This window comes from Amblyraja radiata, chromosome 22 (genome assembly GCF_010909765.2).
Source record: "Amblyraja radiata isolate CabotCenter1 chromosome 22, sAmbRad1.1.pri, whole genome shotgun sequence".
NCBI classification, from domain to species: Eukaryota; Metazoa; Chordata; class Chondrichthyes; order Rajiformes; family Rajidae; genus Amblyraja; species Amblyraja radiata.
Window position 1 is genome coordinate 43,211,277 of NC_045977.1, and position 24,287 is coordinate 43,235,563.

General features: G+C 40.9%; 1 protein-coding gene across 2 annotated transcripts in view; it reads right to left on the bottom strand.

Annotated features, from left to right (window-relative positions):
• tmc5 (transmembrane channel like 5) overlaps positions 1-24,287 on the bottom strand; it is a 62,531-nt gene that overhangs the window by 28,371 nt on the left and 9,873 nt on the right. For both annotated transcript variants that reach the window (XM_033041216.1, XM_033041215.1), the window contains exons 3-12: positions 22,938-23,131; positions 20,796-20,930; positions 18,881-19,054; positions 18,042-18,149; positions 17,792-17,894; positions 15,090-15,180; positions 12,184-12,432; positions 8,194-8,345; positions 4,323-4,467; positions 1,566-1,721 (exon numbers count right to left, since the gene is read on the bottom strand). In XM_033041216.1, the coding sequence (XP_032897107.1) occupies positions 1,566-1,721; positions 4,323-4,467; positions 8,194-8,345; positions 12,184-12,432; positions 15,090-15,180; positions 17,792-17,894; positions 18,042-18,149; positions 18,881-19,054; positions 20,796-20,930; positions 22,938-23,131 (1,507 nt within the window). The remainder of the gene's footprint in view (positions 1-1,565; positions 1,722-4,322; positions 4,468-8,193; positions 8,346-12,183; positions 12,433-15,089; positions 15,181-17,791; positions 17,895-18,041; positions 18,150-18,880; positions 19,055-20,795; positions 20,931-22,937; positions 23,132-24,287) is intronic.

Here is a 24,287-nt window from a genome sequence, read left to right on the forward strand (position 1 = left end):
CTCTGGTTGCAAGGGATATTCTGCAGCTTTTTGCTCCGTTGCAACAATTTGTTCCCCAACATCCATTTTTTCGATTAACCAATTTAGCCATAATTGAAACTGTACATGATCTCCTAAATACTCTAGGCAGACGGTACTACTAGCTCTGTACAGGTAATACCAGAGACTCTAAAGCAGAAGAAAAAGTGAGGATTATCAGTCATGTGTCTCCAGAATGGGTCTGGTAATTATTTTATGCAAATCGCCTATTCCACTTGCCGATATAATACTGTACAGAAACAGGATAATGAGAATAATGGTTAGTGCAAGAGATAATAATTCAGAGGAATTCCATGGATTAAATTACATTATACCTTAATAATATAAAGTTTTGTTTGTTGGATGAATTAAATTATCACTGTAGTCTAATGAATTGTCTGTCGCGGCCCTGTTTCCACCAATCTTTCCACTACCATGCACAAGAAGTGCAGGACAGACACCAGTGTATGTAGATGCCAAGAAGTGCGTTCAGCTCTGGCTGAACAACTTCTAATCTTGTATGTGGACTCGATAAGAAGAAGAAGAATTGTTTTTATATTAATAAACAAACCTGTGAAAGCTGAAGATAGACACAAAAAATACTGGAGTAACTCAGTGGGGCAGGTAGCATCTGTGGAGAGGAGGAATGGGTGACGTTTCGAGTCGAAACCCTTCTTCAGACTTATCTTTGATTTAAACCAGCATTTGCGGTTCTTTCTTACATATATTGTGAGCTGAATGTACAGTACCTTTGTGATAACTCTGGTAATAGACTAACTTTCAACTACCTTCTACTGTGAAACAACCAGACAAGGAATGGCGACAAGAAATGAAATAAAAATGATAATTGCTCGTTACTAAGCTTCCCCCAGTCTAGTTTCAGTAAAAACACTGAATCAAACACTTGAATCAACTACATTTTATATTACCAAAAGCGCATCACAGATCACACTGTACCTATCCCACCGCGGGGGTGGTCTCTTAATACACCCAATTACAGATATCGATTAACCCCATACATAACAGGCATTTCCCTAACCCAATAATACAACAGTTCAATACATTATATTCACAACGGACTTTGAGATGAAGTCAACTTGGAAACATTTACTCTGATTAACAGTAAACTCAGACTAGGCTCAACATCCCATCCAATCAACACTTAGCAAAGTCAGACTCTGCAACATTATTTACAACTATTTACAAGGTGTATGTCTGGTTTGCTGCCATCCAATCCATTCTATGCATGTTGTACCAGATTAACAGGGTTTGCAAGGCTTTCCATTCTTTGCTTGCAAATTGTATCTAAGCTCTAGACACTCTGGCACCTCTCCGCAGCTTGTCCCAGCTCTGCAGAGAGTAACTCCAATTTGACCAAATCTCCCAGCAACCCTGAAACTTAACTCCATTTTGAAGTCCTAGCTGGTCCAATTTAGCCAGGATTAACAAAAAGATCTTTATACAGTAAAGATCACGTCGCAGTAAGTAGTGTAGAGGCCTTCATATTGGGTAATGAATATTGCTGGGAACAAAGTGAAAGTACATACCTGAAAATTAGAAACAGAATAGGAATAAACTCCAAAACAGCAGGCGTACGTTGTACCTAACGAAATAATCCAAGCCATCAGGTGAATGAAATATCTTACAATCCTCTGGTTTCGCGTTAGTTGTCTCTTGTAACGCATCTTGTGCGATAGCATTTCCTGCAGAAGATAGTGCAGTCTTTTAACTACAAGAATGATGCAGAGGTACTCATCCTCATCATATACATATTAAAAGTCTGATCTTGTACGTGTGTATATATATATGTGTGTGTGTGTGTGTGTGTGTGTGTGTGTGTGTGTGTGTGTGTGTGTGTGTGTGTGTGTGTGTGTGTGTGTGTGGTTGTCTTTACATCTTCGCAAAAACACTACGCAGTAACGATAATATTTTTACATATTCCGATTGACATATTTCCCCTCGAGGCCGGGTCAACTTATCTGAACATTTTATGCTTTATTTCTCGACTTATTCTCGACTCATTATTGATTAAAAGTCAAAAGACTTTGAAATTAAAACGACCAGCTTCAACTGATAACGTCACAATGGTTCGATGGAAACATTTTTACATATTCTGATTCACATTTTTCCCCTCCAGGCAAAGTCACATTCACTGAACATTTTATGCTTTATTTCTCAACTTATTTCTGATTAACGTTTAAAATAATCAAAATACTTTGAATTCGGCTCGAAGGGCCAAATGGCCTACTCCTGCACCTATTGTCTATTAAAACAACCAGCTTCAACTGATGACATCACAATGGTTCGATGGAAACACTCTGAACTTTTAACCTCACAGGAGGGGGAGGGCGAATTGTTGCAACACGCAGGGCGAGTGCAATTGGGGGCTACGGGTAGGGAGTGGGTACATTGTGGGAGCAGATCCAACAGGTCTGCACTTGGTCTAGTATATTTTAAAATTCCATCATATTTACGAACAATTGCTCAACTTCCCTGAAGACATTTTAGTTGTATATATTAACGCATCAATATGTAGGGAAGAGGGCATAAAAAGATTGGGTAAATACCAGCATTTCATGTTCCATATTTTGTTTGATCACGCACTTCATCATTAATAATGCAGCCAATGAAATCGTCATTCTGAAGATTTGTCAAAGGTTTGTCAAAACGGAAGAATGATGATTTCTGTAGGAAGGAACTGCAGATGCTGGTTTAAACTGAAGATGGACACAAAATGCTGGAGTAACTCGGCAGGACAGGCAGCACCTTTCGGGTCGAGACCCTTCTTCATACTGAGAGTGAGGGGAGTGGGAGACACAGAGATAAGGAAAGGTAAGGTGTGAAAATTAGACATCGAAAGAGATGCAGTTAAAGGGAAATGTAGATTAGATCACCTGGGAGAAGGTGACAACATAGCAAACAGAGATAAAATGTAATCGGGGACAGTCAGACTGGTCAGCGAACTGGGAAGGGGGAGGGATGGAGAGAGAGGGAAAACAAGGATTACTTGAAGTTAGAGAAGTCAATATTCATATTGCTGGGGTGTAAACTGCCCAAGCGAAATATGAGATGCTGTTCCTCCAATTTGCGCTGGGCCTCACTCTGACAATGGAGAAGGCCCAGGACAGAAAGGTCAGTGTGGGAATGCAAGGGGGAGTTAAAGTGTTTGGCAATGGTTTCTCTTTTGATGTCTCGTTTTCACACCTTACCCTTCCTTATCTCCGTGTCTCCCTCTCCTCTGACTGTCAGTCTGAAGAAGGGTCCCGACCCAAAACATTACCCAATCCTTCTCTCCAGAGATGCTGCCTGAGTTACTCTAGCAATTTGTGTCTATCTTCAGTTTAAACCAGCATCTGCAGTTCCTTCCTACAGAAATGATTATTCTTCCGGTTTGACAAACCAATAGACAATAGGTGCAGGAGTACGCCATTCGGCCGTTCGAGCCAGCACCGCCATTCAATGTGATCATGGCTGATCATCCCCAATCAGTACCCCGTTCCTGCCTTCTCCCCATATCCCCTGACTGCTATTTTTAAGAGCCCTGTCTATCTCTCTCTTGAAAGCATCCAGAGAACCTGCCTCCACCGCCCTCTGAGGCAGGGAATTCCACAGACAAACCAGGATCAGGTATTCCCACAAATGGGGTGTCCCATTCACCTTTCTCTCAATGGAGATCAAACATCTGATGCTGTTAGATGGCAAAACCAAATCAATGCTTAAGAGGGAATAACGAACAGCAGGCCAAATCCAGGGGAAATGGTTTGTTTCTGGGAACACTTTGGAGCTAAAAGGTCATAATTCTTTGTTTCTTTTCTTTCTTTTAATTCCTCCTTGGCCTTACTGCTTTGCAGTGGACCATTTTGCTACTAACATGAACCCATCCATGTTGTTTGGTACTGCAGAATTTTTTAAGGAAAACAATCTGAACTAAATAATCAGGGCACCTGAAATTGAGGAGTGCCTTTAGACCAGTATAAACAGCAAGCTGAATCCAGTATTCATGTAATGGTTTGGACACTAATCCATGCTGCTGTTACTCTCATATTAACCTATCATATTCAGAAGATGCATTATTTGCATCAAATTGTATCATCGAAAGATTGTGACATTTTTCAAACTGCATTAATTGTTATTAAAATGACATTAAAAACACGGGTTTTCAGAAAAAAACAGTAAATCACTTTGCCAATCCATGTAATTTAATGACAATGGCTACTGAAGTTTTTATTCCACCTGTCACACATATTGTGACGTTATGTTTCCAGCTGTCACACACTTTGGGACTGTGTGGAGAACATGCACACCTTTAACTGTGTGCTGAGGCTCCTTTTCTTCAGCTGCACGGTTTTCTCATTCGTTATGTTGTAATCCCATGAACACAGAAGCTTGGCTGCCTCACCAGAGAAAGTGCCGATTGCTATGAAGTTTTCATTGAATGACTTTGCCATGCTGCAAAAGAAAAAATAATAAGTACACAGACCCAAACAAGTTTTTGCTCTGATTTAGGAACAACATTTAAAAGACATTTGGACAGCCAAATGGATAGCAAGGTTTAGAGGACTATGGGTCAAATACAGGTAAATGGGACTAGCCCAATATGTCAACTTGGTCAGCATTGACAAGGAGGGGTGAAGGGCCTGTCTCTATGCTGTACAGCACCATGACTATAACATACAATGAGACAGGACTGTTTGAACTGTCCCCCCTGACAAACAGAATCACAAAAATAACAGTGTATCTGAAATTATTACGTAAACAATTAAATACTCATCAAATAGCAGGCTGCAACTCTTCAGGAACCTTTGAGCCATATTATATGCTTTGTGCATATTCCTCTGGTTGCTGATGTTGGCCTATATATATACACATATACATGCACACACACAATATACATGGGTGTTTCTGTAAATACAGCACTCAGTAGTGAAACTGAATGTCTCCTAACTTCCAGGATATTTTCCATTTTTTAATGTAATATTCCTATTATATCATATCCTGTATTTTAAGTAGTATAGATCATAGTGTATAGCCAAAATAATGAGATGAAGCAAAAATAAATAAATCTTTTTACAAAGAAAAATATCAGATATGTCCCTGTGGTTTCTTGCCTTTTTGGTGACATTTTTCAAGCAGGATTTCATCAAATCCTTAGGCTCATTTAAACCAGAAAGATTAAATTAATTTTGCAATTAAATAACTCTATATCAGCTAAATTCTGATTATGCTTATGATCTTTATCATGTTTCCCCCGATTAGATGTTTTTCTGATGCCCCAAATTTTTGCAGCACAAAGATGGCGGATGTACAGGAGTGGACACCGTCTGTGTATGGCAGCCTGCCCGCAGTCCGTCTCTACACCTTTTTTTTAATTTAATTTAATTTTAAGTCCTGTTAAAAAATGTTAGTGGAGGTCTTCTATGTGGGGGGTGGGGGTGGGGAAGGGGGAAACTTTATTTCTTAGTCACCTACCTGGTCGTAGAGGCAGCATCCCTCCAAGCTGCTTCTTCGCCCCATCCTCGCTGCCTACCATCGAAAATGGAGCGGCGTTTCCTGTCGGGACCGGCTGGGACTACAGCTTCGGCGGCGGTGGCGCAGTGCAGGGATACCAACACGGAGCAGGCGATGCCTACCGGGTCGCCGTGCGGTAAGCTCCGGAGTGCTGTGGCCGCCGACTCCCAACATCGCGGAGCTGGGGCTGCGGGCGTCCGGCTGCGGGCGGCGCTGGATTTGGAGCAAGCGGAGACTGGGATCGAGTTCGCCTTTCCCCACAGTGGAAATTTTTGATTCTGCTTTGGGGGGACGTTTGTGTTGAACTCTATACTGTGTTGTGTCAATTTTATTCATTTTTTTAACCTTTTTCTATGGTTTGTATGGAACTTATTATTTAATTTATGTAAAGCACTTTGGTGTCAATGCGAGTTGACTTAAAACGTGCTATATAAATAAAACTTACTTACTTACTTACAATGTGAGTGGCAGTGTCCATTTGGTCAAGTGAGAAATGTGTGAATTAAAAGCAGAGTAACCATTTTTATATTTATCGTTTCCTATTTTATTGTTTATATTTTGTGTTTAAGCTTAAAATTATGAAATAAAAATCTAGTTTGCTCACCTATTTTAGCAACGTCTCTTTCTGTTGTCCCGTTTTCTGACGTCATCAATGCTATAACGTTTTTTTTTACACTAGTCGCAATAAAAAAAAATTTCAAACAACGCAGTTGTCATGACCCTGACCTGAACTACGGGCCTCGTGGTGGGTTATGTGCCGACATTTTGTAAGGGAGCTTAGAAATCAGTGTAAGAGACAGTCCCACTGGTCACGTTGTGGGCAAGCTGTGCTCTGATTAACACTGTGTTCACTTTTTATTGCCTTTTTCGTTCTTTTCTCGTAAATGTTGCTTCTTGTTTACTATAGAAATGTTTAAATTCCGTTAAACTTTCATTGCTTGTTGCTATGTTGTTGTAAAGTGTGTGCACTGTTGCGACAGGAATCGGAACAAAGGGCAAAAGGACAAAGGACATTTATTGTCACATACACCAATTGGTGTAGTGAAATTTGAGTTGCCATTTGCAGCACACCAATAAAAATAAGACACAACATTAAATAAGAATTTAACATTGAACATAAAAACATCCCCCACTGTGAGGGAAGGCAGAAAAGTCCAGTCCTCTTCCTCTTGTTCACAAATGGTCGGGCCTATTGAGGCCTCCGCAGTCGCTGCGATGGCGGCTCGATGTTACAGGCCCTATCGCCGGATGATGAAGCTCTGGTGTCGGGAGAACACTCTCAGCGGCTTGGAGTGTCTGGAACGGCCGCTTCCTACCATGGTCATATTGAATGGCAGTGCAGGCCCGAAGGGCCGAATGGCCTACTCCTGCACCTATTTTCTATGTTTCTATGTTTCTACCAGAGACCGCGGCTCCTGTAGTCCACAGGCTGCGCTGGTCGGTGCTCCAACACTGGCGATCTCGGCGAGAGGTCCCAGGCTCCGCTGTGTTTAAAAGTCAGCGCCACCCGCAGCTGGACACTCCGCAACGACAGCTCCGCGATGTTGGAGTCGGCGGTCACAGCACTCCGAAGCTTACCACACGGCGGCCCTCGGTAAGGCATCTCCCGCTCCACGCCGGTACTTCAGCGCTGCGCAGCCGCCGAAGCTGAAGTTCTGGCCAGTCCCGGCTGGAAACGCCACTCCAGTCCCGTTGGTAGGCCATGAGGAGGAGGGGAAGATGCGGCTCGGAGGAAAGCCGCATCTCCAACCAGGTAGGGACTGAGAAAAAAAGTTTCCCCTTCCCCCCCCACCCCCCACATAAAAAGACTAGACCTCCAAAACAAAACTTTTTAACATACCAAAAAATTTTAAAGGGTGAAAGGACAGACAGCTGCAGGCTGGGCAGCCATACTCGACGGCTCCCCCAATACACTCGACGGCGCCCCCACTCCCAATTTGATGAAGTGATATGGTCCCAGATAAAGCTGTCTCATTGAAAGTATTCTTCCTGTCAACACAGATTCTGCTGGTTCCAGGCAAATTTTGAGTAAATTCATATCGAATTCGATGAAAGATGACTATATTTTTTCTCATTTAAGTATATATTTTTTTTAAATAATAATTTTTCAAAATTTTTAAATATTACATTTTGGTTGATTTTGATCACAGATTAGCTCAAAAGGTTCACAGGTAGGGCCATTTTTAATGCTGTGGTATTTTGTTATAATTTAATAACTTTCAAATTTGGCCACCCATGTCACAGGTTGGTACCCTTATTTACGGAAACACCCTTATATATCTATATACATATTGATTTAGCTAACTTCAGGTAGCCTCGGCATTCCCTCTCTCTCTCTCTCTCTCTCTCTCTCTCTATCCCTCCCCCACCCAAGTTGCACTAGCCTCTCGTTTTCACCTAACAAACAGCACATAATAGTCAGATTCCTTTATCATCGTTACTTTTTTGCATATCATTCATTCATTGTTCTTTATCTCTACATCATCGCCTATATCTCTTGTTTCTCTTTTCCCTAACCAGTCTGAAGAAAGGTCTCAACCCGAAACATCACCCATTCTTCTCCAGAGATGCTGCTTGTCCCGCTGAGTTATTGTTAACGTGAGCAAACTTCAGTCAATAAAGTGCTTTACACAATGGCAATGAACTGAAAGGAATAGATCAGGTTACCTGAACACTAGAGACATAAAGCACATCAGCATGCAGATCCCAAAGGTGAGGAAATAAGCAAGTTGCATGTTATATATTCCTGCTGCATGGCTTACATGAATACTGGCATTGGTGTAAACCCCATAATAAAAAACCGTATGTGTAAAATAACCCTGCAAGAAAAATGAGTGATCAACATTGGCAAAATCAATTTGGAACCAAACAATAGTCCATACAACATCCCCAACTGCTTCTGCTCATGAGACCAGTGCAGACATTTAAAAGCTGCTGCATTACACAACTCGAATGAGGAAGTTTCTTGTTTAAAACAGATGAAAATAACACCAACATTACTACCAGGATTTTTAAACAAATTCAATATTACATTATAAAAAAACAAATAGAATTTTAATCTTTTTCTCACGTAATTGATGTTTCATCAGCCCGCTGCTGGCTACTTTTTCAAGTCAAAAACAGGAAAGCAGACTATTATCTAAATGGTGGCCGACTAGGAAAAGGAGAGATGCAGCGAGACCTGGGTGTCATGGTACACCAGTCATTGAAAGTAGGCATGCAGGTGCAGCAGGCAGTGAAGAAAGCGAATGGTATGTTAGCTTTCATAGCAAAAGGATTTGAGTATAGGAGCAGGGAGGTTCTACTGCAGTTGTACAGGGTCTTGGTGAGACTACACCTGGAGTATTGCGTACAGTTTTGGTCTCCAAATCTGAGGAAGGACATTATTGCCATAGAGGGAGTGCAGAGAAGGTTCACCAGACTGATTCCTGGGATGTCAGGACTGTCTTATGAAGAAAGACTGGATAGACTTGGTTTATACTCTCTAGAATTTAGGAGATTGAGAGGGGATCTTATAGAAACTTACAAAATTCTTAAGGGGTTGGACAGGCTAGATGCAGGAAGATTGCTCCCGATGTTGGGGAAGTCCAGGACAAGGGGTCACAGCTTAAGGATAAGGGGGAAATCCTTTAAAACCGAGATGAGAAGAACTTTTTTCACACAGAGAGCGGTGAATCTCTGGAACTCTCTGCCACAGAGGGTAGTCGAGGCCAGTTCATTGGCTATATTTAAGAGGGAGTTAGATGTGGCCCTTGTGGCTAAGGGGATCAGAGGGTATGGAGAGAAGGCAGGTACGGGATACTGAGTTGGATGATCAGCCATGATCATATTGAATGGCGGTGCAGGCTCGAAGGGCTGAATGGCCTACTCCTGCACCTAATTTCTATGTTTCTATGTTTCAACTGGGATAATCAGTTGCATTACTTGCCCTTTTCACTCTAATGATCTACCGCTTCCACATATGTTAAATTTACTTTTGAAATGCGTTAAGACACCTGGCTTGGTGTCTTACACCTGGCTCAGTATCCCCTTTATTTAAAAAAAATCATCTCCCAGCAGAAACAATAATTTGAACAATTTGTGCATCAAAGTTCCACATAAGTGTCAGAACTGCTCTTTAATTCCTACTTAACCTAAACAACACAATTGGCAAGAGTTTCCCCTTTTTCAATACCTAAACAACTTCCTGTCCAGTAACTGGCAGAGCAGTCAATCACAAAGAGTGAACACAGAATGGTACAGCACAGGAACAGGCCCTTCGGCCCACAATCTCTGTGCCCAGCCTGAGGCCAAGTTTCTTCCCAGCTGTTATCAGGCAACTGAATCGTCCCACCACAACCAGAGAGCAGTCCTGAACTACTATTTACCTCATTGGAGACCCTCAGACTGTCCTTGAATGGACTTTGCCGGGTTTACCTTGCACTAAATGTTATTTCCTTATCCAGTTTCATCTATACACTGTAAATGGATCGATTATAATCATGTATTAGAAACATAGAAAATAGGTGCAGGAGTAGGCCATTCGGCCCTTCGAGCCTGTACCGCCATTCAATATGATCATGGCTGATCATCCAACTCAGTATCCTGTACCTGCCTTCTCTCCATACCCCCTGATCCCTTTAGCCACAAGGGCCACATCTAACTCCCTCTTAAATATAGCCAATGAACTGGCCTCAACTACCTTCTGTGGCAGAGAGTTCCAGAGATTCACCACTCTCTGTGTGAAAAATGTTTTTCTCATCTCAGTCCTAAAGGATTTCCCCTCTATCCTTAAGCTGTGACCCCTTGTCCTGGACTTCCCCAACATCGGGAACAATCTTCCTGCATCTAGCCTGTCCAACCCCTTAAAAATGTTGTAAGTTTCTATAAGATCCCCCCTCAATCTCCTAAATTCTAGCGAGTACAAGCCGAGTCTATCCAGGCTTTCTTCATATGAAAGTCCTGACATCCCAGGAATCAGTCTGATGAACCTTCTCAGCACTCCCTCTATGGCAATAATGTCCTTCCTCAGATTTGGAGAGCAAAACTGTACACAATACTCCAGGTGTGGTCTCACCAAGACCCTGTACAACTGCAGTAGAACCTCCCTGCTCCTATACTCAAATCCTTTTGCTATGAATGTTAACATACCATTCGCTTTCTTCACTGCCTGCTGCACCTGCATGCCTACTTTCAATGACTGGTGTACCATGACACCCAGGTATTGTCTTTCTGCTGACTGGATAGCACGCAACAAAAGCTTTTCACTGTACCTCGGTACGTGACAAACTAAACGGAACTGAAGACCAACTCTTATCTGCCTGCACATAATCCATATCTCTCCAAATATCTCACTTTAAAGTGATGCTCGCTAGTATTTGATTTTTCCACCTCAGAAATAGATTCTGACTATCTACTCTATTTATACCTCCCATAATTTTATATCCCTCTATCAAGTCTCCCCACAACCTCCCCTATTGATAATATCCCCTAAACCAGTCATCATTCTGCTAAACCTCCTCTGCACCTTTCCAAAGCCTCCACATCTTCCTATAATGGGGCACCAGAACTGCATGCAATACTCTAAGTACGGTCTAACCAAAGTCCTATAAAGCTGCATTATGACTTCCTGACTCTTATACTCAATGCCTTGACCTATAAAAGCAAGCACACGTCTGCCTTTTATTAACCACTCGAAGATGAGCAGCATTTAATTGACTTCAGGCACAAAACAGCGTGCTGAAATACGTGCTTTAAACTGCTTTAATCATACAAGTATAAAAGTCAAGTCAAGTTGATTGTCATATGCACAGGCACAATGAAAGCCTTGCTTGTAGCAGCATAATAGACACAGACTTATGCATAAATAACATGTCAATTACAAATACAATTCTGCAAGACAATAAAAAGGAAATGGGCTGTGCAAAACAAAACAAGACATTAATGCAAAACACAAGTAGAGAACAAAGACAAGTCCATGGTAGTGCAAGACATGTCCATAGTGTTCCATTTTCACAGCTGAAACATTAAATTTACTTTGATCATGTACATTTTAAAGTTTCCTTATATTTTGAGTAATTTATACAAAGAAATTACAAATTGCATAATGAAATAGTCTTCTCCGGTCAAATAGATTACCAAGCAGTAAAGAAGTTTTAGTCTTCTGTTTAAAACTAACAAGTGAATTGCACAGAACTGCAGGGGAAGGTTTTATGATCTTTTGTAATGGGTATGGGAATAATGAAGCTTAAGTTCACATCAGTTCAACTGATCTCAGCATGACAGCAGTGGAGAAACCTGTATACAATATGGCCCATGCGGTATTACAAAATACATATTTGGGTTGTCTTCACTCAGTTGTATGTGTAAACATCCTAAACTTACTTTGCATGGAATACAAATGGTGCACATCAATAGTTTGCCATAATTTCATCAAAGGCCAGGTCATTATTTGCAATTCATTTTACACCATTCTTCTATTTCCAAGACTTATCTAACTTTATGTTTTGTTGCTTTTAAAAGTAAATAAACATTCCAAATATTCAATGGAATTGCTATTGTCAAATGAAGTAATAAAGGTGGCTTACTATCCTGACTCTACTACTCATTGCCTCGTCCAGTCTTGATTCTATTATATTCTCTTTCCACTATCAGTATGGATGGTTGAAGAATACTTACTGCACCACTGAGAAGCTCCAAGCCCGTGAAAGAGCGGTTGTTGTGAACCAAAGCAAAGAACTGAGGAATGGTGATGAAGCTGATGTTAATGAGGAAGGAAAGGATGTTGAACGTAAGGAGCCACTTGAGGAAGGTGAAGTAAGTGAGAACTCCTGTTCCGAACTTGCCCCCAATAACTTTCAAGGATCTATGCCACGGATGAATTGAATGGAAAATTTCAATCGTGTTTTCACGGAAGCGTCGAAGAGTCTGTAAAAGAATGAGTATAAAGATGAAACAGGTATATCCTTTTTATCTTATTTTACTTTCTTATATCTTTTGTTCTCTATTTTTCTCCATTCCTCTTTTTTTTTCTCTTTGATTTTCCTTTTATCTCTTCTTCAGGTTTGACGTTTCTACGGGTCTCTCTTGATCACTTTCTCACGCCCTTACTATCCTATCTAACCTTCTCTACTTTCCTTCTTTCTAAGGTTAAAATAAGAAGTGGTACAGGAAATGTATTATGTTATTTTTGGCTTATATCGCTGTAATGTACATTACTTCTAATAAATAATATATTTTAAAAATTAAAAAATAATAAAATAAAATGAAAAGATGAAACATTAACATCGCACCGAGTTGGTTGGTATGGAAACTTCGTATTTTTGCGGAAAATAGACTTTTATCTTGGTCTTGCATTGAAAAATATCCACTGCATTCACATTTTCCTCTCATTGTTAACATTTCTCTGTTCAATTCCAAGTCTTTGAACCATTTGAATTAATTTTGTTTATAATTCAATGAGATACAATAAAAAAATTATTTATAATAGACCAATTTTTTCTACTTTCCCCTCCAAACATTTCTGAATGGTAGTTACATTTCCTACAGAACAAGCCGTTTCATTGCATTTCTTTAGCCTTATCACCAATGCTGTGCATATGAAGACAGGCCGGTGGGTTTCCTAAAGTTGATGTAATTTTAAATACAATCAGTTTGGAGACCATGCAAAACAAAGCTTTTCACTCTACCTGTGCTCATGTGGCATTAATAAACCCGAGCCTAAACCTAACACTAAAGGGCCTGTCCCACCAGCATGCGATTGCATGCGTCTAGCGCGACCAAACGTGGTGGCTTGAGGCGTACGGCCTCGCGGGGCCGGTCCCACTTCCAACTGCGGAGCCGTCTGGAGTTGTGCGGGGCTGGTCCTGACATCATACTCATCAATCAGCTGGGTAGGAGGCGGGCTGACTGAATTTGGACGTCGCACGGCATCGGGTGTTACGTCATCACGCAACGGCATGCCGGGCGGTGGCGTCATCGCACAACGCCATGCGCTAGGCGCACAACATCAATACGCTGCGTACAGCGTCGAGACACTGCGTACGCCCATCGAGGCGCTGCGTATGGCCTCGATGCGGCTGCGGGCCGACAGGCCGTTGCCGCGCGGAATTTTTGGACAGTGTCAGTTTTTCGGAGCCCCGCGCGATGTCGGGACAAGCCCTGCACAACTCCATACGGCTCCGGCGATCGAAGTGGGACCGGCCCCGCAAGGCCGTACGGCTCAAGCAACCACGTTAGGCCGCGCTCACCGCATGCAGTCGCATGCTGGTGGGACAGGCCCTTAATTCTCAGCACAGGTTGATGGCAGCTATTCTGGTGTAATTAAACACTAGATGACATGCTGTATCTGTGTAGTTCATAGTGGGAGAACAAATGATTTCAATTAAAATAAATTGGCCTGTGTACTCTAGTTAGATAAACTCTTACATTCCGTAAAACACTGAGAAATAGGACTGCCGAGTAGAGTGCGGAATTAGGATTTAGCATGAAACAACAGTAAAGCTTCATCTTTGGCACAGAGACTACAGATGCTGGAATCTTAAGCTAAACAGAAACTGCTGGGGGAATTCATCGCATCAGACAATATCTGTGGAGGGAAATGGACAGACAACGTTTCAGGTTGGGACCCTTCTTCAAGGTTTGTGTAGAGGTCAGTCAGCTGGTAGAAACACCATTCTCTGCCCCTGCCTATCCAAATCTAAAAGTCTCATCTTGACCACGTCCTGCCTGCGCTGTATATTGATTTTAGAAAAAACACTACCATATATCGCTGAGATTTTTGGCCATCTTACTCACAGTCCTCCTCCGCTGAGGCAGCCCCGAGAATTTTTCCGATCGATAAGAAATAAAAAAGTTATGAATGTTTAAAAAATCTTGTGATCAGCTGATTGGACTCTCGCCTGTCAATCACCATGATGAAGGTAACGCCCCTTCTGGGGAGCCAGGAGTATAAAGCCCAAATGCTATGAACTTGCATTCGAATTTGGTGGTCTGCACTCTGCTTGAAATGGTATGAAATTGCATTTGAATTTGGTGGCCTGCACTCTGCTTGAAATGGAATTAAATTGCTTTTGAATTTGGTGGACAGCACTATGCTTGAAATGGTATTTCAAGGAATAGCCGTGAGTGAAATGTCATCCCACCAGCCTTGATTCAATCAACTGCCAGCCCACCAGCCGCGAGTGAACTGCCATCCCACCAGCCGTGAGTGAACTGCCAGCCCACCAGCTACGAATGAGTGAGTGAACTGGCAGCCCACCAGCCATGAGTGTGTGAATAGCCAGCCCACCAGGCCTGAGTGACTGAGCTGCCAGCCCAAGAATCCATTTGGCCCACAATGTCCATACTATCCCTCTGGAAACCAGTCCCTTTGGCCCACACCACCCAAACTAGCGCTCCAGAAAGTCGTGGAGTGGTGGAATATTGCATTGGGGGACCAGCCCTCCCGTGTGAACATGGGACCCAACGGGTCCCACTTATTCTCGTTAACTAATAACAATCGAAAGAGTCCAACATGCACGGAATTCAATATCTAGAGTCTTTGATTCAAAGATTCCTTTATACCTGCTCCTGTTAATACTTACAGCTAATATTTTAGCCAGAAGCTGGGTGCAGCTATTTATCTGATAATCTCTTTCCATTGACTTTGGCCCAATCTCCATATTTACCTGTTCTCTGGAAAAAAACAGTGGAAATGAACTATTTCAACATTGCAAATATTAAAAAAGTATGAGTAAATTATATAAAATCCACACTTGGAATATGGGTCTGGATAGAAACCCAGTTTAGTGCATTCATCCACAAAGGAGCATTTACAGATTCTAATATCACCATCGGCTCTGCGAATACTTGGAAGAGAAAGTTTATTAGAAACGTAGAAAGAAAAAATAGGTGCAGGAGTAGGCCAGTCGGCCCTTCTAGTCAGCACCGCCATTCAATATGATTGTGGCTGATCAGTATCCCTTTCCTGCTTTTTCCCCATATCCCTTAATTCCTTTAGCCCCAAGAACCAAATCAAACTCTTTCTTGAAAACATCCAATGAATTGGCCTCCACTGCCTTCAATGGCAGAGAATTACGCAGATTTACAATTCTCTGGGTGAAGAAGTTTTTCCTCATCTCAGTCCTAAATAGCCAACCCTTTATTCTTAAACAGTGACCCCTGGTTCCAGACTCCCCCAAAATTGGTAGCATTTTTCCTGCATCTACCCTGTCCAATCCTTTAAGAATTTTATATGTTTCTATAAGATCCCCTCTCATCCACCGGGTGGCGCTGTACGATGGCAGTGTTGCCAACAGTCTGTCTCATTCTTTGTTTTCTTTTGTTGTTTTTAGTCTGTTGTTAAATGTATGTTTTATTGTATCTTTAGTTTTGTATTATGGTGAGGGGGAGGGGGGGGGACTTTTTAAATCTCTTTCCTGGACGGATATGCAACTTTTTCCGTATTGTATCTCCGTCCACACTGTGGCCTAACATCGTGGAGCTGGCGGCCTCTTGCTGGGAATCAACCTCCGGAGCTCCATCCGTGGGGCTTACAGACTTAACATCGTGGAGCTTGCAATCCCTTTGTCATGGATCGACTTGGGGAGCTCCAACCGCGGGAGCTTGTAGACTTAACATTGTGGAGCACTGTGTCCCTTGGTTGGGGATCGACCTCGGCAGCTCCAAGCCGCAGGAGTTTCGACCGCCCCGATCACGGGAGAATAAGGAGGAAAGAAGATAAGACTTTATTGCCTTCCATCGCAGTGAGGAATGTGGGGGAGCCGCTGTGGTGGCTGTTTATGTTAATTTTTATGTAGTTGTGTGCCTTGTTGCCTTTTTGGCATGACTATGGCAAATCAAATTCCTTGTATGCTTTTACATACTTGTCTAATAAATTAATTACAATTATAAATCCTTCTAAATTCCAGTGAATACAAGCCCAGTCGACCCATTCTTTCATCATATGTCAGTCCCGCCATCCCAGGAATTAATGAGTCTAGTTCTCTTGATCCAGGGTTTTTAAATGATACAGGGGCCAGAAATGTGCAATGAAAACAAAGTACAGAACACATAGTAACCAAAAGGTCAACAGAATGTTAATAAAAATCTCATATTTCATTTATTTCTAAGTTCAGCCCCTTGGTGGGAATGACTCTTTGTTTTTATGTGTATGGTCACCTTAGAGCTAAAGCAATGTTTAATGCTGGTGGAACGTTTATTGTATACTGATTTAAGGTAGGCCCTTGTATTCATACTCCAGATACAATTTTTAATAAAAGTTTTTTCTCTACACGTATAGTTGAGCATCGTCATTTGTTTAACATGGCATCATTTTTACGATCCAAAAATCTACGCTGTCCAAGAGCATTTCCTTCAAAGGCCACTTCTCCCCTTGCTGAGATGTGCTATTTTAGTTTGAGGAGTACACTGTTCTCTTGGAATTGTTATAACCTCCACAGACGACAACAATCTCTCCCTTCAAGAATAAAACACTGTCAATTACATGTAACAAAATCTGCAGTTGCAGTTCCAATTTCAAGTTACATTTATTGTCACATGCACCAATTGGTACAGTGAGATTTGAGCTACCATACCATACAAAACCATACATTAAAAAAAAACACAATACACGATAGAGTTTAACATGAACATTTAACAAGTTCCAGTACCCAAATAGGTAACCCTGTGAATTGACTTAACATTATCCCTTCAATCAGCATCCGTGTGTGTTTAAGGGCACTGATAATGCTCCTACATTATCAAAACTAATATGTGTAGGAAGGCAGATGCTGATTCAAACTGAAGATGGACACAAAAAGCTGGAGTAACTCAGCGGCTAACTAATTAACCCACTGAGTTACTCCAGCTTTTTGTGTCTATCTTTGACAAAACTAATCCCTGAGAGAGGATGAAGCTAATCTACCATTGCAGGAAAAAGGCAAACACTACAAACTCTTCAAGGTACACAAAAATGCTGGAGAAACTCAGCGGGTGCAGCAGCATCTATGGAGCGAAGGAAATAGGCAACGTTTCGGGCCGAAACCCTTCTTCAAGGGATGATTGAGATCCACTGAATTATGCCCTGAAACAGTTTGAAACTGTAAGGGTATGACCAGTGACATTTCTTTTGTTGAATGACAAGATGTTCTCCATTCTACTCCAGTCTTAAATGTAAAAATTATGAATAACTGAGGCAGTAGCAAAATAAACTAGAAGTAATCATTGTGTGCTCACCGAAAATGTATTGGTATTCACACAAACAGAACACAGCCATATTGAAAAACCACCCTTGAAGGACTTGTACCTGATCTCTCGTTTCTCATGCAAGCCCACTGTCAATTCCAGGATGGCCCTTGCCCGTTCACTGGGTGATAAGGTCACCAGTTCAGCAATAAGCTCCTTCCTTTCTGCATAAAATCAAATTTAAATTATTTATTTCCTTTCACAAGGTCAGGTGTTGGCATCACATTATTTCCTCTAATGGTGTAATTGAGGATATTTACCCAGCACGTGTGAGTTTTTGGACAAATGTTACCTGAACTCATTCTACACACCTTCTGTCTCTTCTTCTCTCAGCTCACGTTCTGGTATTCTATCCTGTGCGCTCACACCAGCCAAGGATGCCATCCGTATTGCAGCACCAATACTTATGCGCCTCTTCCCTGATAATAACACACTGCATCAGAAATGATTCTATCAATTAAATTTATTTATTTCAAACTTTCAAAATGACATTCTCCTGATTTATTGTGTGTGGTTTACCAGTGATCTGGAGAAACTTGGTCTGTAATCTACAGAACCTCAAATAAACATCAAAATACCTTTTAAATATAATGGTAGACAAAAATGCTGGAGAAACTCAGTGGGTGAGGCAGCATCTATGGAAAGAAGGAATAGGCGACGTTTCGGGTCGAGACCCTTCTTCAGACTGATGTCGGGGGGGGGGGGGTTAGAAAGTGAGAGGGGGAGACAGTGGGCTTTTGGGAGAGCTGGGGAGGGGAAGGAGGGAGAAAGCAAGGACTACCTGAAATTGGAGAAGTCAATGAAGGAGGCCCATGACAGAAAGGTCGGATTGGGAATGGGAAGGGGAAGTTGAAGTGCCGAGCCACCGGGAGATCAGGTTGCTTATTGCGAACTGAGCGGAGGTGTTGGGCGATCATCCTCGTTGACAGTGAATTCCAGATACCTATGGCCCTCTAAAATTAGTTTCCTTGTCTACTGTCTAATCCTTTCCTCCTGGTTTTTGCCTCGTAGCCAACGGAATATTTTCCTTCTTACTTACCCTATCTAAGCTGCTGATAATGCAATACAAGTCTCGCTCCAGCAATCTCACAGTGTTTATGACCATAATAATAAGAAAAATAAGTACTATCACTCAGAGATCTACCATTACCTCTCCAATGTGGTTCATCAAGTTTGTTCAAATTTGAGAAAGTGATTTCATCGATATTTATCGTTAGCTGACCGGAGATCTTTGTCGATGCATCTTCCTCTACTTTGCCTGGTGTCTGAGGAACATCTTGTGGAGGTGTATGCGTTTCAATGTATTTGTAATCTGGATACGTTTCTGTAAAATAGTGATAGAAAAACCTCACCACTGCAACGCAAAGTTGCCAGAATTGTTGGAAACATTGACATAATGTCCGTTTTTCTCCTGATGTATTATATCCATCAACTATGTCCTCCAATGGCAATCTCTCATCAGGTGTATCTTCTGCCACCACAGTCCCATCCATTTGTTCTACCCATACTCTAATTCCTCCGCCGTCTTGGCTCATTTTCCTCACTCTCTCTTTCTTGTATTTATTTATTTAATTATTCGTTATCTCTCCACGTAGAAACACTAGATTCCAAGATTCCAAGATCCACTGAAACCTAACCGACCATTGTTACTTTTGTCTAGAATGACTTAAGGATACTTTCTTCTATATTGCATAATCTCTGTGATAATAATTTGCAAAGCCTATTGTAATCAACAAAATTGTAGAGAAACGTCCAATTATTCCAAGAAAAAGTTGAGCTCTATAATTTTTTTTAATAAGAACTAAAAGAAAATCTCAATTTGTAAACAGATTTCTAACATAATAGCATAAAGTAGCTAGTTAATTGACATGGTACTTCCTCAAAATGTCTCCCTGCATTCTAAAGAAAGATCAGTTAATAAATCATTTTAAAAGTACACATTACAAAAGTTCTAGAATCACAAAGGCATAATATTCAGATTTGAAACAGTCCCCAAACTAATGAAGTAATAATGTTCAAAATCATGGATACATTCTAGCAAACAAGTCTTTGGAACACATGTATTGTCTCTACATTCTAATTGATTTCAAATGAATTCCCACCCATCAAATACAGCATTCCAATTTTTTGTCTAAGTATAATTATTCATTTTGCCCAAAAGGTGATCACAAGTATCAATCTATTTGGAGTTAGCAGACATCTCTGGTTCAAATAGGCTATTACCAATTTGTCAGGGTTACATAGAAACTCAGATGATAAACTGAGTAACTCCCATAAACTGGTGTAGGAAAAGATAGGACACAATTTAGTGTCCTTAGCAGTTCTGTCGGAGGACAGGATTGATCCAGGAGTTTACTTTATAATTCTGCCATTTCATCATATTTTATAATATTTTGACTGTCAAAAATCTATTGCTCACGTTTGAAATTAATATTTGCATTCATCAGCAACTGTGAGAGAGAGAATTCCAAGCCTATGACCATCACATTATTATTTAAGATATCTATCCAAGCTGTTTACATTATCCCCTAACTTTGGATTCATGAACCTAGAAATGTTCTTGCTCTTTTTTCGGAGTGATAAAAAACGTTCTGCATTGCACTGCCAGCATTTTAAAATACTGCAAGAAGGTCTAGATATTTTGTAACAATGCAGGCTTTTTGTTGAAAACTTTGCCTTTATGTCACTGAAAATGCAGAAATAAAGATCTTCCAAAGAATGTTGTACAGCAAGTGGCAGCTAGTTATAGATTTGTGAAAGTGCAGCAATTGTCAGAGATGTGAGCCAAAGGTTCTGGAAATGCATCACCAATCTTTCAATGTGCAGTTAGCCTATAAATTGTAGGTGTGGAGATTAAATGTACGTTATGTAAATCTGGGTAAAGTGCCTGTCTGTGTGCATGCATGTATGTTAACACTTGACAAATCTTTGTAGAAACAAGGTTTCAAAGTTAAATGAATGTTAGTTTTATCCAAAACCGCCAACTGATACAGTGTGGGTAATTCCGCCAGAGATCTGATCATATATTTATTAAATTTTGGGAAATGAAAATTAATAATACTTACTTGGCTCCAGGTTTAAAATTTGAACATTTCTGTCGAGGCTGGGAATGAATGAAGAATCTTGGCGATGACTTGCAGAGTACGTTGATGAAACAGAGCCATAGGAATCGTCTGCAATGGGCTCAAACCCAGGATTAACTATCCAATGGAAACAGCAAACACCATAATTGTAATTATTTCAGAACATAAGCTCTAATGGTTACAGTAATTGAATAATCAGCAGGGCAGAATACAGAAACTTTTTCATTGTTACTTTTATTCTAGAGTTCACTTAGACTTGACCCAGCGAATGAAAATGGTGTACAGCTTTCAATGACTAGGATGCTGAAAACGCCTTCCTTACTTAACTGCATAAAACTAAATTTGTCAAAATCTCTTCAGAATAAGGATTTTTGTTTGACAGTCTCTGTTCATGGGACCTTCTCAAACTGATTGATTTTCTAAAATCCAAACCCATCCGGTCCATGCCAAGAGTGAACTGTTAACTTCCTTATCATTCGGATGGGTTTATTTCACTGACATACCGAGATTTTCTGTGAATAAAGGAACTAAAGGCAGGAGGGGTACTGATTGTGGATGATCAGCCATGATCATATTGAATGGCGGTGCTGGCTCGAAGGGCTGAATGGCCTACTCCTGCATCGATTGTCTATTGTCTAATTGTGAAGTACTGAAAAATAATTATCTTACGTTATTTTGTAAGAAAGGGCAAAGATGTAATAGTTTAAAACTATTCAAAGGCAATTTTGTATTGAAATGCCTATCATCAATGAAGCATTTTGAAAGGTCTACCAGTGAAGAATGTTTCCTGTTACTGTGGCCATGAAGAGAATTATGGCAGATAATCTCTGCACAAAGGTGTCTTACAAACAGCAATGACATGATATGATCTGATCGATAATGGGAAGGCTTAAATGCTACCCTCAGTAAATCAAAATCAAAATCTTACTTTAAATGTGTAGGAAGGAACTGCAGATGCTGGTTTACACTGAAGATAGACATAAAATGCTGGAGTAACTCAACGGAGAGGAGGAATGGGTGATGGTTTGGGTCTCGACCCTTCTTCACCATTCCTTCATATGTCAAATGTGTTTAACTTCAATATTCAATGACATTCAATATTAATGTTCCAGAAAATTGCATAATGACCGATGAGATCTGGAAAAGCGACAATTTTCATGGGAAACCTTTTGAAGGCCATGGAAACCAGTCCACTCCTCGAAGAGGGCAACGTACTAGCTCTGATCGCTTTTGAAAGTAAGTATAGCCCTATTAACTTTTATTTAAAATATGTGCACAGTGTAAAACATTTGCTAAGTTTTCCAGTTTATGCTATCTCACCCTGAATGACCATTTAACGATTTATTTAATTTGGCAAAGCTCTCTCATTTTGACAAAAAAAGTTCAATCCTGTAACAGAGAATTATGCAAGACTCAGAAGATCATTCAGTGAAGAACATGTTACTCATTGAGCAGGCAGTGCTGCAAAGATCAGATTCAGGTATTCAATAACCGTTCTTAGATAATAAATACACAAAATGCTGGAGTAGCTCAGCGGGACAGGCAGCATCTGTGGAGAGAAGGAATGGGTGATGTTTCGGGTCAAGACCCTTCTTCAGACTGACGTCAGGGGGGAGGGAGATAGATAGATATATAGATAAGGAAGTGTGAAGGTGTGAAAACAGGGCAAAGGGAATGAAGATCAAGGGAAATGTAGAATAGATCATTGTTAGCTGGGAGAAGGTAACAACAAAGCAGAGATAATGTAATCAGAGACAGTAAAACTGGCCGGAGAACTGGGAAGAAGGAGGGATGGAGAGAGAAAGCCAGGGTTACTTGAAGTTAAAGAAGTCAATGTACATACCGCTGGGGTCCAAGCTGCCCATTAAGAAGACTTTGGCTGAAGATTCTCATACTTTCCCTAGTCCAGATGTCATTAATCAATAAAATGCAATTTTCAATGCTCAATCATTGCCATAAGCATTCACTGATATTTAGTAATTGGCTAAATTACACCGAATTAAGACTATGTCATTCTAATGAGGGATGCATAAAAATATAAAGTAAAGGCATGTAAATGCAAATCAATATTTAAAGATAAATTTCCATTCCAAAGAATAGGCCCAGGTAAAACAACAAACATACCATATCCAGTGTTATTCTCATTTGCATTCATATGATTGAATGGAGGTGTTGATTCCCTGTGTTCTCTGCCAATTGTTGTCATTTGTATAATCTCTGGCTGCCCACAATTTCTCCAAACATCTGATGATTGAAACACATCCCGCTGGTAGGAAGATGGCAGTGGGGTTGCGCGGGCTGTAGATGGTCCCTGTGTACTGTAGCAAGAAACAAAATCTGTCAGAATTCTGTACTGCTAGAGGATTTATAATGAAGGGAGTTTGCTTTATATTAGTTTACATGTTCAGGAAGGGGTTAGAGGGCTATGCAGGCAAATGGGACGAGCCCAGTATGGCAACTTGGTCGGCTTGAACAAGATGGTTGAAGGGCCTGTTTCCATGTTGTATAGCTCTATCATTCTATGACCATCTGAAGTTCTTTGCTTACTTGTGCAGGTCCCAATTCAAAACCTAGATGAGAGACGTGATTAATGAACCCAAACTGCTAGTCATTAAACATGTTTTGAAAACAAATTATTTATGGCAAAAGTGGCATCGTTTTTTCTAAAATCAATATAAAGCGCAAACAGGAAGTGGTCAAGATTAGACTTTTAATTATATAGAAGGCAAGGCAACTTAAATTAGGCAAGGCAACTTAAATTAGGCAAGGCAAATTTAATTAGGCAAGGCAAATTTAATTAGGCAAGGCAACTTTAATTAGGCAAGGCAACTTTAATTAGGCAAGGCAACTTTAATTAGGCAACACAGCTTTAGCATTTCCAAACCAAAGGCAACACAGCTTTAGCATTTCCAAACCAAAGGCAACACAGCTTTAGCATTTCTAAACTATATTTTCAAACCACATTAAGGGCACTAACAGGTCAGTATACCACTTCCAGTTTAGTAGACATGTGTTCAGTGTTATTCACAGCTCAGACTGAGAGATGGGACCCTCTCGCTCCCCCATCTTGCAGAGACTATCGAGGCACTCAACACTTCCCGGTTTTATAGTCCCTCCGGAAGGTGTGTGGCCTTCAGGAGAGAGAATCTCAACATTTTTTAAATACTACTAACTCTTTTATTTTTCATTGATGGGAAAAATCCTCTTGTCCTGCGCAGCAGAAAGGGACTCTGAGTATGATGGCCAAAAATCACAGCCGTAAGTGGCAGCATTTTTTTCTAAAATCAATATACAGAACAACAGGAAGTGATGAAGATCAGACTTTTAGTAATATAGATGAACATATGGATCAGTCTGAGGAAGGGTCTCGACCCAAAACGTCGCCTATTCCTTCTCTCCATAGATGCTGCCTCACCCGCTGAGTTTCTCCAGCATTTTTTGTCTAGAAACAGAAAATAGGTGTAGGAGTAGGCC